The sequence below is a fragment of the Chlamydotis macqueenii genome, chromosome 7 (genome assembly GCF_036417535.1).
Source record: "Chlamydotis macqueenii isolate bChlMac1 chromosome 7, bChlMac1.mat, whole genome shotgun sequence".
NCBI classification, from domain to species: Eukaryota; Metazoa; Chordata; class Aves; order Otidiformes; family Otididae; genus Chlamydotis; species Chlamydotis macqueenii.
In genome coordinates this window covers 7,725,083-7,740,925 of record NC_141562.1, presented here as the reverse complement: position 1 = coordinate 7,740,925, position 15,843 = coordinate 7,725,083, and the positions used below count along the sequence as shown (strand labels likewise).

Here is a 15,843-nt window from a genome sequence, read left to right as displayed (position 1 = left end):
CTTCATCTTAATTAAAAGAGAAGTGAGGAATGGGTATAACAGTGGTGTCCAAAATGAATGTCAGAGAGGGTGAAGAAGAAATGGCTGTTAATTCTTCTAATACAACAGTTAAGGGACACCTGATGAGTGTTCCTAGCACGTAAGGGTTTCAAAACCAGACAAAAGTAGTTAATTATTTAAATACTGAATAAAAGACTGTGGAACTCCTTGTCAGGGGATGTAGAGCATGCTATGGCTTTACATCAGGTTTTGAAGGGCTTTGGATAAATTGGTGATAGAAAGGTCCCATTGACATAAACACAGATACTGTGATGGACTCTGCGAATTTCTGCAACTGATTACTGCAGGTAAAGAGCCTTGTGAGGAAGTGCTGCTGATTGCTTGTTTTTCTTGCTGTTAGACTCTTCTAGGCATCTTTTGTTGATGGGCTTTCATTAACTTTTGTCCATTTTTACATTAAGTTGAGAGACAGAATTGACCTTGTTGCACACGCCAACCCCATTGTGGCGTAGTACCAATATGAGATGTTGCTGACAGAAAGGCATGGAGATCTATACACTGCTTATTTGAGAAGGACAAAATAATAAAGGTAATTGACATCTTAAATGAATCTTACTTGAAGGCCCTTATGGCTTTTAAAATTTGTTCTTCCAGGCTCTCTGCGGAACTTTAAACTGTTGGTGCCTACTTGATGCAAGTATGAAGACTTAAAGAGAATATGCTATCAGTATCTTTACAAAGACATTCTCTCATTCTCTGCTGTGTAGTACTCACTTTCCAACTTTCAGATTTGGTTTTCAGTGTAGGAAAAACCGCATGTGTTTATCTAGTGCCTGTTTATGGATGTCTCATGGTCTTTTTGTCTTTTGGGAAGCTGTTTGAAGCCAGTCAATCTAGTTAGTGACCAGGATCTGCATATTTGCTGTTGATTCTCATATAAATTCAGCATTCAGGAAATCCTTTTATTTTATGAAATAAGCTGTATAACTTTTACATTTGTATTTTTCTGAGGTTGAAAGAAACATGATAATGCTCTTTAAAAATAGCAGTCTCTTCTCCTGTCTGTACTTAATTGCAGAGAAGAACCTTCAACATGAAGGAAAAGGAGGAATGTGCCAGACCACTTTCTGTGCGCCTTTTTCTCTTTTTCCAGTCAAGCATGAGTTCACTGGTTTTAGCCTCAAGATTGGCTGTTGGCAGGTTTTTTTTTTAATGACACAAATCTCAGTTTATCCTAAAATCTGGTAAAGCTGTGTAACAATAAAACAAGGTCAGTTGTCAAGCTGAACAAGTATATTGCTATTTTTTTTTTTTACCCTTTAGTTATGCTTTTACATGATACAGAATATGGGCTATTAAAAAATGTTTGTCTTACAATTACAGCTGTAATTTGTTTTGAAACAGGATTAGAAAAGGAGTCCCATTTTTCTCCGCTTCTTTCCATTAAAACTTCCATGACAGTCATACTTCTGGATGCGAGATCTTTTTAGAAGTCCAGAACAGTCAGGATGTGAGGCTTTGTTCTGTCTCCTTTTACATGCAAGTGTCTACTTGTAAATTTCTAGAACCTTGCTTAATACCTTTTTCAAGTTTTCTATAAATGTCATTTACAAATATGTAAAGTTATTAATATATAATATGCAAGATAAATATATAAATAAACTCATTTATAAATACAGCTTTTTCTATTTTCTGTAAATGTCACACATCCATATTACAGATGTTTTGCTCTTCCAAAAGTCTGGTTTTCTTTTCTTTAAAAAATGAAGTTAATTATTGCACTGAAATTATTTTTCATTTTCACAAATCTTACTATTTGAATTGTGGCTTAGCAATATTCATAGGGATATGTGCACACACTTTTTAAGATATCACTTTTTTCTACTGCAGTTGTTCTGTGCAGATTCCAGCGTATGGGAGAGTATTCTTAAAGTGAGGAGTGGTGGAGCATATTACAATGAGTCCTGCTTCTGTTAGTCAATGCCTTGCACTTAGGAATAATTAAAATAAATTGAAGAAAACTCTTATATTTCACTGAAAAACCTAACAAATGAGTGTTAATGAACTGCTTAATTGTAGTGTGAACCTAGTAAAACCTGGAATAATATCTACAGAACGTGCTTAGTGCATGTTTTTGCCAAACTATAGGTTCTCATTTGAATGTATCTTGCTATGTAGTGTACTAGCACATTTGGCCTGAATGTGATACTTTCAGAAAATGTCAGATGCAAGTAATTGAGTTAAGAGGGAGCATATTAAATGTTTGAGAACTCAGCAGGAAAATCAGATGTGCAAATATTGGCAGTATGTCTCCTTCTCTCATAGAAGAATTGGTTGCATTTTGAGATCACTGAGCTGATTTGAATGAAATTAAGAGCTGTCTTGTCAAGTAAATACTCCAATCGCAAAATTTCAAACAGCCACAGAACTACACAGCCTCTAAGTGTATATGCTGTTAACCCTAATAACCTTAATTTAATAACCTTAAATTTAATAACCTTAACAAATTTTGGGAATTACTTGGACAACTTTGGAAATTATACTTTCCTTTTTTCCAATTATTTCCATTTTTCGTCTAAAAGAAGACTATAAACATAACATCTGAAGATGATGCGACTGTAGCATAGTCTAGTTGGATTGTTGTTGAGGTCTAGATTTTCACTTATTTGAAAAAGACCAAGCTGCTTAAGAACACCCGCTAGTTAACTACATGCACATCTTGGGAGATTTTTATGTTTTAATAAGACTTTACCGCGCTCTTGGCTCTTAGCAGGTCTTATGAAGCATGTCACTCTTTCCTCTATGTTTTGTTGTTTGAATGACCTGCTTGAAAAAAATGATTGCTGTAATCAGTGATACTGGAATAGAAGAAACTTTAAAGTACCAAATCGTTCCGGTGACTGGGTTTTTGATAAATCATTTTTATAATTGTCTGGACAGTACTAACAGAAGTGAGCATTGTACAGAGATGTCAGCACTACAAATGTACGCTTTTAAACAAGAAACAAAATGTCCCAAGGCTGAAAATAGCCGATCCATTGCTCCTTGCTGGATTTCATTTTAGTCCAGATGTTTTCAAACAATTTTCATTACATCAGATTACCTTTTTAAAATCTAAACTGAAAAGGTCTTTTGAGTGTGCCATGAAGGTTTTTCTTTTCACAGTAGCAGAAAGGAATTTGTCCTGATATTGAACAAAATGTGAGCTTTTCTGGAGCAGGGGGAATATGCATCTTGTACACTTTCAGAACATTAGAAGCTAAGCATTGTAGAGGAAAAATAGCATTGAGTAGTGAATTACAGGCTTATTCTTAGCTTTGAGTGGTTCAGTTTTAAGTGATGTTTTGTAAGCACCATTGCAATGACTGTTGCATCAGACTCGGAATTACCAGGGAAAGGATATCTACAGGTACCAGGTGTGTGGAGTTTTAATTACATTGTGTCTTAAGTGTTTGTGGATACTTAATGCTTTGAGACAATGTAAAGATACTTCCTAAGGATCTCTTCTATGGTTTTGCATTGTATTGAGAACATTCACATTTAAAAAAGAAAATAAAAGAGAAAATCAAGTTAATATAAATGTTCTAGTTTTAAAAGCTGTCTTCTGATAGTTGCTTTTTGGTTTGGGAGCAGGGGGCTGATGAACAGATTTCTTTTACCTCCATTGGGTTTTGTGTAAATCATCATTTTTCTGTGCTCACCTATATAACCCAAATGGCTGAGAGAAGCTACTTTTGGTTGTGGTGGCTTTTCTTAGCATTTAGGTGTTTGGGGTTGGTTTTTTTTTTCTTTCAGTGTCTGGAGCAGTTAGAATGAAAAAAAAAACAACCTGATGTTGGTCAAAGCTTTCAAGAGAAACACTCTCTGAAAAAGTGTATGTGGAAGTAGGGAAGTGATAAAGAGGCATTGTCATTGTTAGGATGGCTATGAAGGCATAAATGAAGTGTATGGTAATTATGTTCCCAGTTCTTCTTGTGCTTCATCTGAAAAACTGAATTTGTTTACATTGCTTCCTTGTGGAATTTTTTATTAGTTGCCATGCATTTTTTGAAAAGCAGGTTTGCAAAGGCAGCAGAGTGTGTGCCCTGGTGATGGTCTGAGGATCTTATTTGGCCAGTATAATAATAATTACTGGATATTTTTCTCAACATACTGGTTATTTTGAGTCTATAATTCTGCAACCAAGCAAAAAAAATAGTCTAGAGATTTGTTGAAATCCACAATGCTATTGTGTCATCTTTAAATGATCATTGTTTTTCCACTTCTATTTGTGCTTGACTCTTTTTTGATAATGTTCAAGGAAATACAGCTTTCGTAAGGGCAATAGCTGTGTTGTCTCATGAAGCTTTTAGTGACAAAGTTGTTTTTCAAGACTTGTTGAAAAAAGTTCTGTTTAAACATCTGATGGCTTTTGAATGCTTCCACACCACAGTTCTTAGCAAATGTTTTTAAAATCACAGCAGTATTGAACTTTTTTTTTTTTTTTTTTTTTTTTTCCCCCAAGTACTGTATTTAGAGGTGTAAAAATTTTGAAGGAACCTGGAAACAGATTGTTTTCATCCTTAGCTTGTGTTTAGTCAGATGAAAGATACTGTTTTTCCTCATGTTACAGCCCTGCTATTGAAACAAGGTAATGTTCCTTTTTACTACTTTGTACATCCCAAGAGTAACTCAAAAGTATTAGAAAGCAGTATTTAACTTTTCTTCCCAGGACACTGACACTGCTTTGGAAATGTTTCTGATGCTTCTACTCAGGATAGAATTGCTCTGCAAGAACGTGCACGCAGAGTCTGGTGGTGGCCTTTAGAGAATCGGACTGAGGTTTCACTCTTTGGTAATGAAAATGATTGAGGTTAGATTCCCAGTACCTTAGAAGTATAAACTGGGCTTCTAAAACTGTTAAGAGGAGATGGAAGTATTTTTCTTTCAGATTTTATTTAGAATGTCGAAAAGCCTTGAGAACAAAGCTGCCATTGTTAGGGATGATACACCTGAGAGATCATTCCAGGGTTGGATTGGCAGAAGATGTGAATGAGCTTGCGGGGGGAGAATTAAACAAAAATGAATTAACCTCTGCCTTGTAAGCTGTCTTCCTTTTTCCTTTTGAAGTGTCAGTTTGTGGTTTTGATAAATGTCAGAAGCATTCTTCTTCTCAAATAAGATTCTTTTCTGCATAATCCAGTGTTATGGTTTTTCCTCCTCTTCCCTCCAAAGATTAGTTTGTCCTTCCTCTGGTTTCTAATCAGACAAGTGCTCAAGAAATGGGATAGATTTGACAGCTAAGTCTGTTTCCTACTGAATTAGTTTTGTTAGGGTACCAAAGAAGGCATATGAGAGTTCATTCTCTCCTGCAGTTTTGGAAGTTCATTAATTAAGTAAAATGGGAACTAAAATTCCCACCTCCTCGACCCCTGCTTTACTTCTAGGTTTCAATCTTATTTATATGTTTAGTATTTTACATTGTGACAAAGAGTCTCTTTTACATAGGCATACAAGTTAGCAGGCTGCAGCCCGGTGTCTCTGTCCAGGTATCAGATACACTGATAGTTTTGGCACAATGTGTTTAAGTAGAATTTATCTACTCCTTGTCCATAAGAAAAGACTATAGAGAGTATGACTTAGTGAAGCTTATTTGTTTTTTGGGGGATGTATTAAGTTAATATATTAGTTTTCAAAGTCACCTGATAATCTGTTTAGGCTTTTTTGTTGGGGCTTTTTTTTTTTTCCTAGCTGTTCCAAATAACAGATTGATAGTCTGTTTTTAGGTTTCTATGATGTTTAAAAGCAGTTATGACAAGGATTAGGGGAAGAAAGGGAGTAGAGGTTGGTAGTCTGAGGTTGGTTTACTTTCAGGTAAAAGACTTCAATGTCCTAAACAGTGGCTTGGTTGTTTTATTGGCACCAAGGACTTCTAGTCATGGATCTAGACTCCTCCATGTTTAAGTGTTAAACAAACAGCATCCAAAAAGTGTGTAATTTCTGTATGAGACAGGAGGACAAGTAAATAAGTACAGGCTGCTCTGGAAGGAAGAAAAAAAATCAAGACAACGTTGCTTAGTGCAATAAAGGATCAGTCACATGTTGTGATTGCTTAAGTACCCCCAATTTTTTGTCTAAGTATTATCTTAAAGGAAAGTTTTAGCTGGAGGGGAATAGTGAGGGAGACACTTCAGGATGCCTGGGAGGTTCTTCCATGGAATACCCTTAAAAAAAAAAAAAGTGGGAAAGCAAAGTTGTTAACATTATCCAGAAGTGCACAAGAACCAATATCTTGTTAGAATGGAGCAAGAGCACAATTGAACTCTTAAATCTAATTTGACAGTGAAAGAGGAGCCTTTGGAAAGGAGATACATTCTATGTATTGAATGAAAAAAAGCAACATTTAAAATGCTTATGGGTAGAACAAGACTGTTAACAGTCTTGAAAAGAAATTAAGCCTTCGAACACAAGTTCCTATTGTCCTTGTTCCCCAAATTTTTTTCAGTGTTTTGCCTTCCATGTTCCAGAACTACAAAATTACAAAAATTGATCTTTTTTTTTTTTTAGGACATTATTCCATGTTGTCTTAGACTTCGTAGCACGTTCCTCTTGCATATTCCTTGTGTGCAGCACTAAGCAAATCTTTCTGTTTGTGAGAATGTGAATAGTATTGCTTTGTTCACATATCTGTCTTTATTTTCTTTGAATTGCAGGCCTGAAGGAGGTTTAATCAATGATGTTATGTCTAGGTAGGCTATATATATATATATATATATATATATGCCCTTATTTGATCCACCTGTATTTGCAACCAAGTTTTTCAGCTTGGAAGTATTCATCATGTGGATGCTAATGCTCTGTAAAAATACAGAGAGGTTATTTCCTTATGTGAGGCAAATTGAAAGAAATAAAGGAAAAAAAAAATCCTGGAATTAGGAGAATGAACTTACTGTGAATAGAGTACGTAAGTTACATAATTTGTCTAATTAGTAGATAAAAAATAATTAAGAAAGCTGTTACTGGAAAAACAGTTCAATATAGTAATTGATGGTTCAGAGCACTTAAAAACACAAACGGAAACAAAGTAATTCTAAGAAAGTGCATGAGGCATTATGTCAGCTGGGAAGGAAAAAGTCAGAAGGTCAAAATCCATTAGAATTAGGAAATAAAAGACAAAGTCTGAAGGAAGCACTGTAGTTTTCCCCTTCATCCTTAAGTTGATCCTTGTCCTGCCACAAAAGTTAATATGGGGAAATAAAACCAAACAAATTGAAAGCATTAAGCCATTGCTGTCTAGCGTTCTGGTTTTCTGTTGGCATGATGACTCTACCTTTCCATGTGATAGATAGAGCTGTCCAAGTTTGTGTTCTTTATGTGCAGTTTGTTTGGTCTGATGAGCTGTCAGATTTAGATTTAAACTCTCTACCATCACTATCACCCCATGCTACCTCAGACCCTTCTTATTAGGACTGTCGGGGATACTCGTTCATTACGTTTTGGAGGACTGGTTTATAGTGACAAGAGGCCATTACTTATGGCGGCGCGTAGTCAGACCTCTTTCCTGCAGTATAAATGTTCATTTTGCAAAATTGCAGTGCAAGTTTGGCCAAGAGCTTTTACCTCTGCTACAGCTCACTGAACCATTTGCATCTTACCAATTGGAGCCCTAAGTCATGTTCATTTAGTCAGTCACTCCAGTGCAAATACTGATGACATCGCCGAGTGATTTCTCTCGCAAAAGGCAAGTCATGCTTTGCAAGTCTGATTCCATATGCTTTGCCCTCAGGGTATAAGCCCTGCTTTTATTTCATTCCTAAATAGTTTTTTACATGATTGGAGGACTATGAATAAAGTCAACAATATATTTTTGTTTTTATTTCAAATTCTGAAAGAAGCTGCAAAGGACATGTATGCATAATAAGGAAAGGAGAAACTGATCGGTTGCTGTGACAATTAAATATATTTCCTTTACCAAAAGTTGTTGACAACCATTTCATATTTTAGAATTCCTTAAGTTATAAAACAAATATTTTTTTAAACAATGGAAATCCAAGATTTTCTCTTAAACTCTGTATAGTTGTAGTCTTGAAAAAGATTTTACAGAGTTAAAAGCACATTACTGAATCAATACAGACATTCCTGTACTAGGAGATTTACTTCAAAGTGAGGCACTTATTGTAACAGCTTCATACTAACTAGAATACTACTACTTTTTCAGTGAGAAGAGTTGCAACTGGTATCTGCCTTTGTAGCCTAGTGTTCAAGGGATGTGACTGGTTCTGTTTCGCATACCACCCACCCTGCACGACATCTAATAATGCATGAGTTTTTCGTAGGCTGGTTCAATTTATTAATGCAGCAGAAGACTATTTCCCCTGAAGTTATTTTCCTGTAGTGTTAGTGAGCTGAAAGATCTCAGGAAATTATCAGGTGAACACGGGAACTGGTGAAGTGTAGTGGGTGTGTGTGTGTTTCAGGAGACAGAATGACACATCGATCTTTCGGCAACAACAAATAAGTAGAACATGTAATGTGACTCTAAATATGCTGGATTTCACATCAGTACAAATCACTGCTTTCTGAAGAGAGTTTCCTTCTACATAAATGTCCATTCAATTCTGTGACTAGGTATTCTCTGTGCTGTTGCTAGGTTCTCCCAGGTTGGCATTTGCATAGTGGGATGTCTGTCAGATGTAGCTGTGGTGTCAGTAACTCCATGTCCTGGAATCCTTTTACTTTCCATGATTCAGTGTGTTCTTTTTTACTGCTTTCAAAGTCTGAAAAGATTGTCACAGATAAAACCAGGCTCTGTGTTGCACAGAGTGTAGCTGAGAATACGTAGTGACAGTGGTTGGTCTGCAAAGCTGCAACTGTGGTGGCATGCTGGTTTAGTGATCAGAAGAGGATGAGGGCCAAGCAACCAGGGCATTAGAGGTGTTTTTTTCTCGTAGAAAACTCATAGGAATGTTACCTGTATAGGAAGCGTCCTTGGGCAGAAAGGGGAAGTTATGCTTACGTGGATATGGCCATGACTCAAGTTACTTAAGTTTTTTAGAAACTTAAGGAAGGATACATATTTCTGGCTCACTGGCACTGATCAAGAATGGGTTATAGCCTCAAGATATAAATGGGAAGCACAGGACAGGATAGTTCCCCAAGGATTTATTTTAAGGGAGAAAGTTTATTGGGGAGAAAAGTTTTTTGGGGTTTTTGTTTGTGGGAGTTTGTTGTTTAAAAAAATAGCACCTGCAGTTAAATGACAGTGTTCTCAGATTACTCACTGCAGCAGCTATTTTGAGAAACTGTGACATTTCTGGGAAGAAACAAATATGTCTGAGCTTGAAAACTATTGATGTGCTTCCCTGCAATGTTTAGGAGATCTTTGTCTAAATAAAGGAGATCCAAAACAGAGATGCTTAGGCTGCTTGGTGATTTGATTAAAGAATGGTGCAGAATTAGGAGTTTCTTGGCAAGAAACTTTGTGAACTTAGCACTCACAATGATCAACTGTTTAAAGTTGTGGGGTCCTTTAAGTGAATAAAGTAGCTAGGTTTTCATGGCACTCAACGCTTTTCACAAAAAAAAAAAACCCTCACCTTATTTGTGATTTACATTAAGAAGAATCTGTCTGGAGTCCAATGAGAACACTTCTGGGCATTAACAGCTCCAAATTTTGAAGTTTTCATTAGTGACCATCCGGTAAAAGTAACGCATAGGAATAATGTAGAGCAGAACATGTCCTAGTACAACATTAGGAAGGTAAAAGAGAAGGAAAAGTAGAATTTTAGAGTTTGAAGTGAACTTTGTAGTTATGCATTTCGTATCAGAGCTGAGCTGTGCAATTGCTAGCCCTGGTTCTGTTTTGGAAAGAAATTGTCTCATACTATTATTATATTGTTTTCAAAGGAGCATAAAGAGAAGGTTGAAATCTTGACAGCTATGACAAAGTCCAATGCCATAGTGTGTCACCAGATAAGTGATACTGTATAGTGTGTGGCAGTCAGCAAAGCATAGCAGCCACTATTTATATGTCAGCTTTAAAAGAGAGGAAGTGTTACCCGAAGGGGAGAGAATATCAGAATTTGACAGCCTGGTAGACATCTGAGGTTAAATGTCATCTTTTGAATAGATTCAACTTACATATTCATTCTCATATGTATTGAGATCTGAAATACCAGCCTTTAAATGCTCATTTTGTTACTTTATGGTACTTTAAAATGTTGTGCCAAAGTTTCCTGCTAGCCATATGATGTTAAAGGTTAAGTCATAATTTTCAGTATCTGATGTATACTGTGTAAATATGTAGGGACATAAGCAGCCAACAGGAGAGAGAGATAAGTCTTGTTCATTTCTTAAGCTTAAAAAAAGTTGGCTTTTGGTAATAATTTGTATATTACTTGGATTCCTCTATTGTATCAAATGATTTTCATGTTTCCTAGGCTTACTGTTCTTTAATTTCTTCTTTCAATTTAAAACTTTAAATTAAAACCTTGTTTGTATGTCTCCATGAACAGCATACATAATGCATGGAAAGTAAATGTGTAGGTATTGGGATTGTTTTGTTTTCCCCACTTCCCTACTCTAAGTTGTTTGCACTTTAAACATTTGTTTGAATTTTGTTTTTTAACTTCCGAAGTACTCTTATGCCTTTGTATCTCTTGGAACCAGAGGGAATAGAGCAGAGATACTTGTATAGCTATTTTAATGATCCTGGAGGAACAGAAGTTGTTAGCCTTCAAACAAAACTTGCAGCTCGGCTTTTATGGTGAGCAGTATGCTTTCAATCAGAGGCACTGTATTTTTCTCTTTTCAAGAAAATTGCCAGTATCTCTCTTACATTCTGAAGTCTGTGAAGCTTTCCATTGAAGTGTGAATTATGAAGCTTTGATTATATGACTAAGATCATAGCTTTCTGTGATTTCACAATTAGTCTTAATTGTTGCAGAGGCTAAAGTTGATAATACCTTAATGCTGTTTCATCCATTATCTGCTATTGTTTTTGTGTGAAATGGGTAGTAAATCTAATTATTTTCTAACAGTTTTACTTGAAAAATAATATTCTATAGTTTTAAAGCCACAGTTTCAGAATTTTAATTGTTTTTCTCTAGAAACTGGTGGAAGGTAGTTGTTTAAAATACAAATTCCCTGAATGTAGGGGAAAGAGGGAGGCAGAAGGCTGAGCTGTGACCTTCGTCTTCCATTCCCCAGCTGTAGTGCAAGTTGTGTGTTCTCTTATCTCTGCTTTTTGCCTTGAATGCAGCATGCAAATCTAACAGCCGGTCACATCAGGTGCCCAAATCCCTAGATCAGAGGAAAACTGCACCACTGCACAGGAAGACGGATAATGTGCTTTTCTCTCGTTGGTCTTTCTTCAGCCTGCTCATATGGCAGAATGTGAGACTTTAGAGGATATGGCATGCTTTTGTGCCACTTTGCGTATTGCAAATGCTCTGCTTTGTTTCTTTTTTTTTCCACAACCTTCCATTTGTGTGCCTATGCTAGCTTTTCTTAGAAGAGCATCGACCACCATAAGGAATCTTTTGCACCTTTTAAGAATAGGTGTATGATACATGAATGGAGGTGTGGATGGTTTCATCTAAACCTCAGGTGTGTGAGGTTGAGCTCAGAACTGACAGTTGCAGGGAGGGAGATCCTGGACTTTCTCTGAAAACATTGGCTTGATATGCTTTGTGTTGTGGTTTAGCCAGGACGCTGGCAGCTAAACTTGTCAACAGTGGACCAGCCAGTGTCAGGATGGTCCTGACACTGGCTGGTCCACTGTTGACAAGTGACGTGTGACTTGGTCTTGAGTATAAAAGCTTTGAGAAGCTTTGTGAAACGCTGGTGTGCCAATTTCTGAGTGTTGTTGGTTTTCTCCTCAGGAGGAATGTTAGAGCAGGTAGAGAGGCAGCTAAAGTAGTCATAGGATCAGCTGTTTTACAGGAAGAGACTGAAAAGATTGCAACTTCAGCATGTGGGACCAAGCAGGCTGCACTCTTCAATGTGTGTAGCGCCCGGGCTATAGTTCTTGAGGGAGCCTGTTGGGGATGGACAGTAAAAAGGCTTGCATGCTCTTACATAGCATTTCCTGTGCTGCTGCTGAGGAGCACTGCTCTGACCCAGCAGTGAGTTTCATACGTCCTTAACAGGAGAATATCACAGGTACTGTCTTGCACTATGACCTGAATATGAAACTTATGTAAATTGTTCCAGTACTTTTGTGGTTAGGTAGTGATTTTTATCAGTTGAGAATTTGGATCGTTGCTTTGGAAAGAGTCAAATCGTAAGTTATTCAAGGTTTCTTTATAGAGCTTTGGGTGACATGTTTTCTCAACTTTTAAGAGTTGTTTCTGTATTTCAATTAGTGAATTCTACAAGGTAAAATGTAGTGAGGTACTACTGTGAAAAATGCTACAGATTTGCCTGAGCCTATTTTTTTTTCTCTCCTTTCTTTTGGATGGATCCTGTTTTCACAAAATTTTTGTACAATCTTTTTTTTTTTTCTGAGGTAAGAAGCCTTTTTCTTTCTTTCTTTTTAACAGGTTCTCGAAGATGCAGAGGCTCAACACTTGTTCCAGTCCATTCTTCCTGACATGGTCAAGCTGGCACTCTGTCTCCCTAGTATCTGCACCCAGGTAAGTAAACACAGCTAGCTAAGTGCTCTGTGCAGACAGCTTTTCTGCAAACTGTAACTAATGGCTACGCCCAAAACATCAGGATCCTGTTATGTTCTTAATAAAAGCGATGGTTTTTGTGTTGAATGTTGCTGAGGCCTAGGGAGCAAAATAGACAATGCACTTCTGTGATGATGTATTAAAATGTGGAAAAAAAATATATCTTACTGTCATATTTTTAATCTGAACTTAAGTAATGCTTTCCTTTCTATATGCTGGAATTGCTTCTTGCTTTTCTCAAATGATCATGAAACTTCTGAAGTTTTGAAGATCACACTTAGAAACTGAAATACTACTGAATAATCTTAAAACATCTAATTTTTTATTTGAAAAATTTTTTAATCCTAGAAGTATTTTTAAAGTGGTCATTTACTTGGGAGCGTATTTTATTTTAGTTAGAACGTCACATACTTGTGTGCATACAAACCGTAACTAATTCTTTATTATTGTTGTAGGAATCAGTTCCATAGGTAGTGAAGCTGATAAAAGTGAATAGGACTGATCAAGTAAGTGAGGATGTATGATAGGTACCACATTAAGAGGGTAACACTCTAATTTGTAAGCGCCTTTGTTACAGTTTTCTAAATTGATTTTGTTGGACAGGAGCATCTTATGATGCAGCTTGTCCTACCATAGATCTATAATTTCAAACAGTATGAATATTTCTTAAAAAAATTTTTTACTAGTCACTTGATGGGGGATGTTTTTGAGAATCCTATGAAGTTTGTGAACACAAAGTCAAGCATAAGACTTGCAAGTTCTTGTAGTAATGCCTTTTATAAAGATGATATACTGTTAGGCAGTGTAAATTGTGAAGATCTCTGTCAGACTTTTTTTTTTTTGTGAGACATAAAGCTAAATTTGTTCCAGTATAACATGCTCTCAAAAATATCCTATTTTTATAGGCTTGTAGAACTTATTAGAGAGAGCTTCTCAGGCTTTTTTTCCCCCTCTGGCTCTGTGACTTCAGACATCATAATATAGCTTGTTAATTAAATAGCCAGAAGATAGAATGAGATTCAGTGAACGTGAATGTAGTAGTTATAAGAATGAAGGAAAACTTGTTTGTTTTGTGGAGTAAACAGGGCTGTGTATTCAAAGGTCTAAATTACTAGCAATTTCTGTATTCACAACTAAAAGGATTTAATTGTAGCTGCTCAGTTCTCCTGGAGCTAGACTAACTATGATGGCTGAGAATATTGGCAGAAGAGGTGAAAACTGTTCTTTCTCCTGTAGAGTGGGTTTATCGTAATTGTTACTGGACTCCTTAGAAGTCAGTGATCCTTCCTTGCCCAGTATTATTGCATAATTAAAAAAAAAATAAAATACCATGAATGTGGTGAGCAAAAATTACAAATCAGGAGGCTAAAGCCTGATAAAATGAAATATATATAACACTTTGGGGTTTGTTGGCTTTTTTTTGTTCCCCTGACCTCTTTCTTTTTTATATTAAAGAAACCCTGACTAGAGTCAAATAAAACTCCAAACTGAAGAACAAAGTGAAGCTGAGCTTTTTGTGCATTCTGATTATAAAAGAATCGATGATCATGCACTTTCTGCAAATATTGTCGGTGTTATTTCTTGAAGTAGGATGGATAAAAATTCAAAGCAAGTCATAGAGTGTTGATCTGTGGTGTGACTTCGACATTTCTTTATAAAGTATGAAGTTTGGCTGTTGTGGCTGAAAGCATTCCTTGAGGGTTCTTAACTATACCGCTATTGAAAGCGGGTTTTTACTTCTGTTTTTAAGATTGCCCAGGATTTGCAACATCCCATCTATTTTTTTTTTTTTTTTTTCTCCTCTCAGCTCCCCATGGTTTTGTTTGATAAGTTGTGTTTTCTTGGTCTTTCCTTTTATTATTGATTAGAAATCTGCAGTTTGTCAAGCAGGCTTTTTCTGAATTGTCTTGAATAAACTGTTTTGACTTTAATGGTGCTGCTGATTAAAGGGTTCTCCAATGGCCTGAATTACTCTTGCTCTAATTTAACAAATGTAATTTTGTGCTGCTGTTTTTTCTTTTAAAATGGGTAAGCTAATTATTTTTCTCTCTCCTTCCCTTCCTTCTCTCCTGCCCCCCTCCCCCTCACTTCTTTTGTTGGTAGCCAATACCTCTACTGAAACAAAAGATGAATCACTCCATCACAATGTCACAGGAACAGATTGCTAGTTTTCTGGCCAATGCTTTCTTCTGTACTTTTCCACGTCGCAATGCGAAGATGAAGTCTGAGTATTCTAGTTATCCAGACATTAACTTCAACAGGTATGGCACTCTGGAGTAAATGAAGCTGATAACCCTCCAATGAAAATACTGTTGTCATTTAGGGGAGAAACTAATTGCTTCTTTCATGTTTCTGTCACTAATTCCAGTAGTCTGCTTTCCTTCTTTTCTGTTTACCTCTAAGGGATAAAGCTATGCAACTATGTAACAAAGGATCTTGTGCATAGGAAGATATGTTTAATGTTCCAGATATTTGGTTTTTTCATGCATGCATATGCACAGACACGCTCTTGCTCAGACATAATTTGGTTGATGGAATTCCCTACGTCCTCATAAGCCATTCGTCTGTGAATGGTATATTTCAGTTGTGCTTCAAGTATTCTATATGTATTTAAATTAAAGGTTAGTGTTCCCCAGCTATGTTTCTGTTGTCTCCTTTGTGTCAGCAGTGGTGATTTGCACACTAAGTCAGATCAATAGGACTTGTTTCTTCACAATCTGTACAATCTCTTATCATCTTAAGGCAGTTGTAGAGCTGCATGTTAAAATAAACCTGTCCTTTCTGCTACGAGTTAGCTTAAAAAGATTTCAATACCACAATAAGAATTTAAAGATACTTTGATTTCTAGCCCAACACTTATTCTTTTTTCTTCAACCCTAGCTTATAGACAGATTTGATTAAAAATTTTTCTTCACATCTTTTATTTTTAAAATATGCTTATTTAAGTTTTAAATGGGGGAAGAGGATGGAGCTGTTCCCTGCTTCAGAATATTATGGTTCATATAGACCTGTAGATTAGAAGTGAGAGTTTCTTGTCTTCTGGGCGTTTCCATGCAAGTCTGTGTAGATTAACCTGAAGTTTATTAGGCTGGACCTTGGAGAGATTACTGATCTAGAGTTTTTCTTATTCCTCATGGTTAACATATGTAGTGTATGTGCTCTGAAAACTAAGATGAAATAAAAAAGTGTT

General features: G+C 36.3%; 1 protein-coding gene across 2 annotated transcripts in view; it reads left to right on the top strand.

The window, feature by feature from the left end:
- PARG (poly(ADP-ribose) glycohydrolase) overlaps positions 1-15,843 on the top strand; it is a 72,500-nt gene that overhangs the window by 18,056 nt on the left and 38,601 nt on the right. For both annotated transcript variants that reach the window (XM_086751861.1, XM_086751860.1), the window contains exons 8-9: positions 12,522-12,614; positions 14,757-14,914. In XM_086751861.1, the coding sequence (XP_086607987.1) occupies positions 12,522-12,614; positions 14,757-14,914 (251 nt within the window). The remainder of the gene's footprint in view (positions 1-12,521; positions 12,615-14,756; positions 14,915-15,843) is intronic.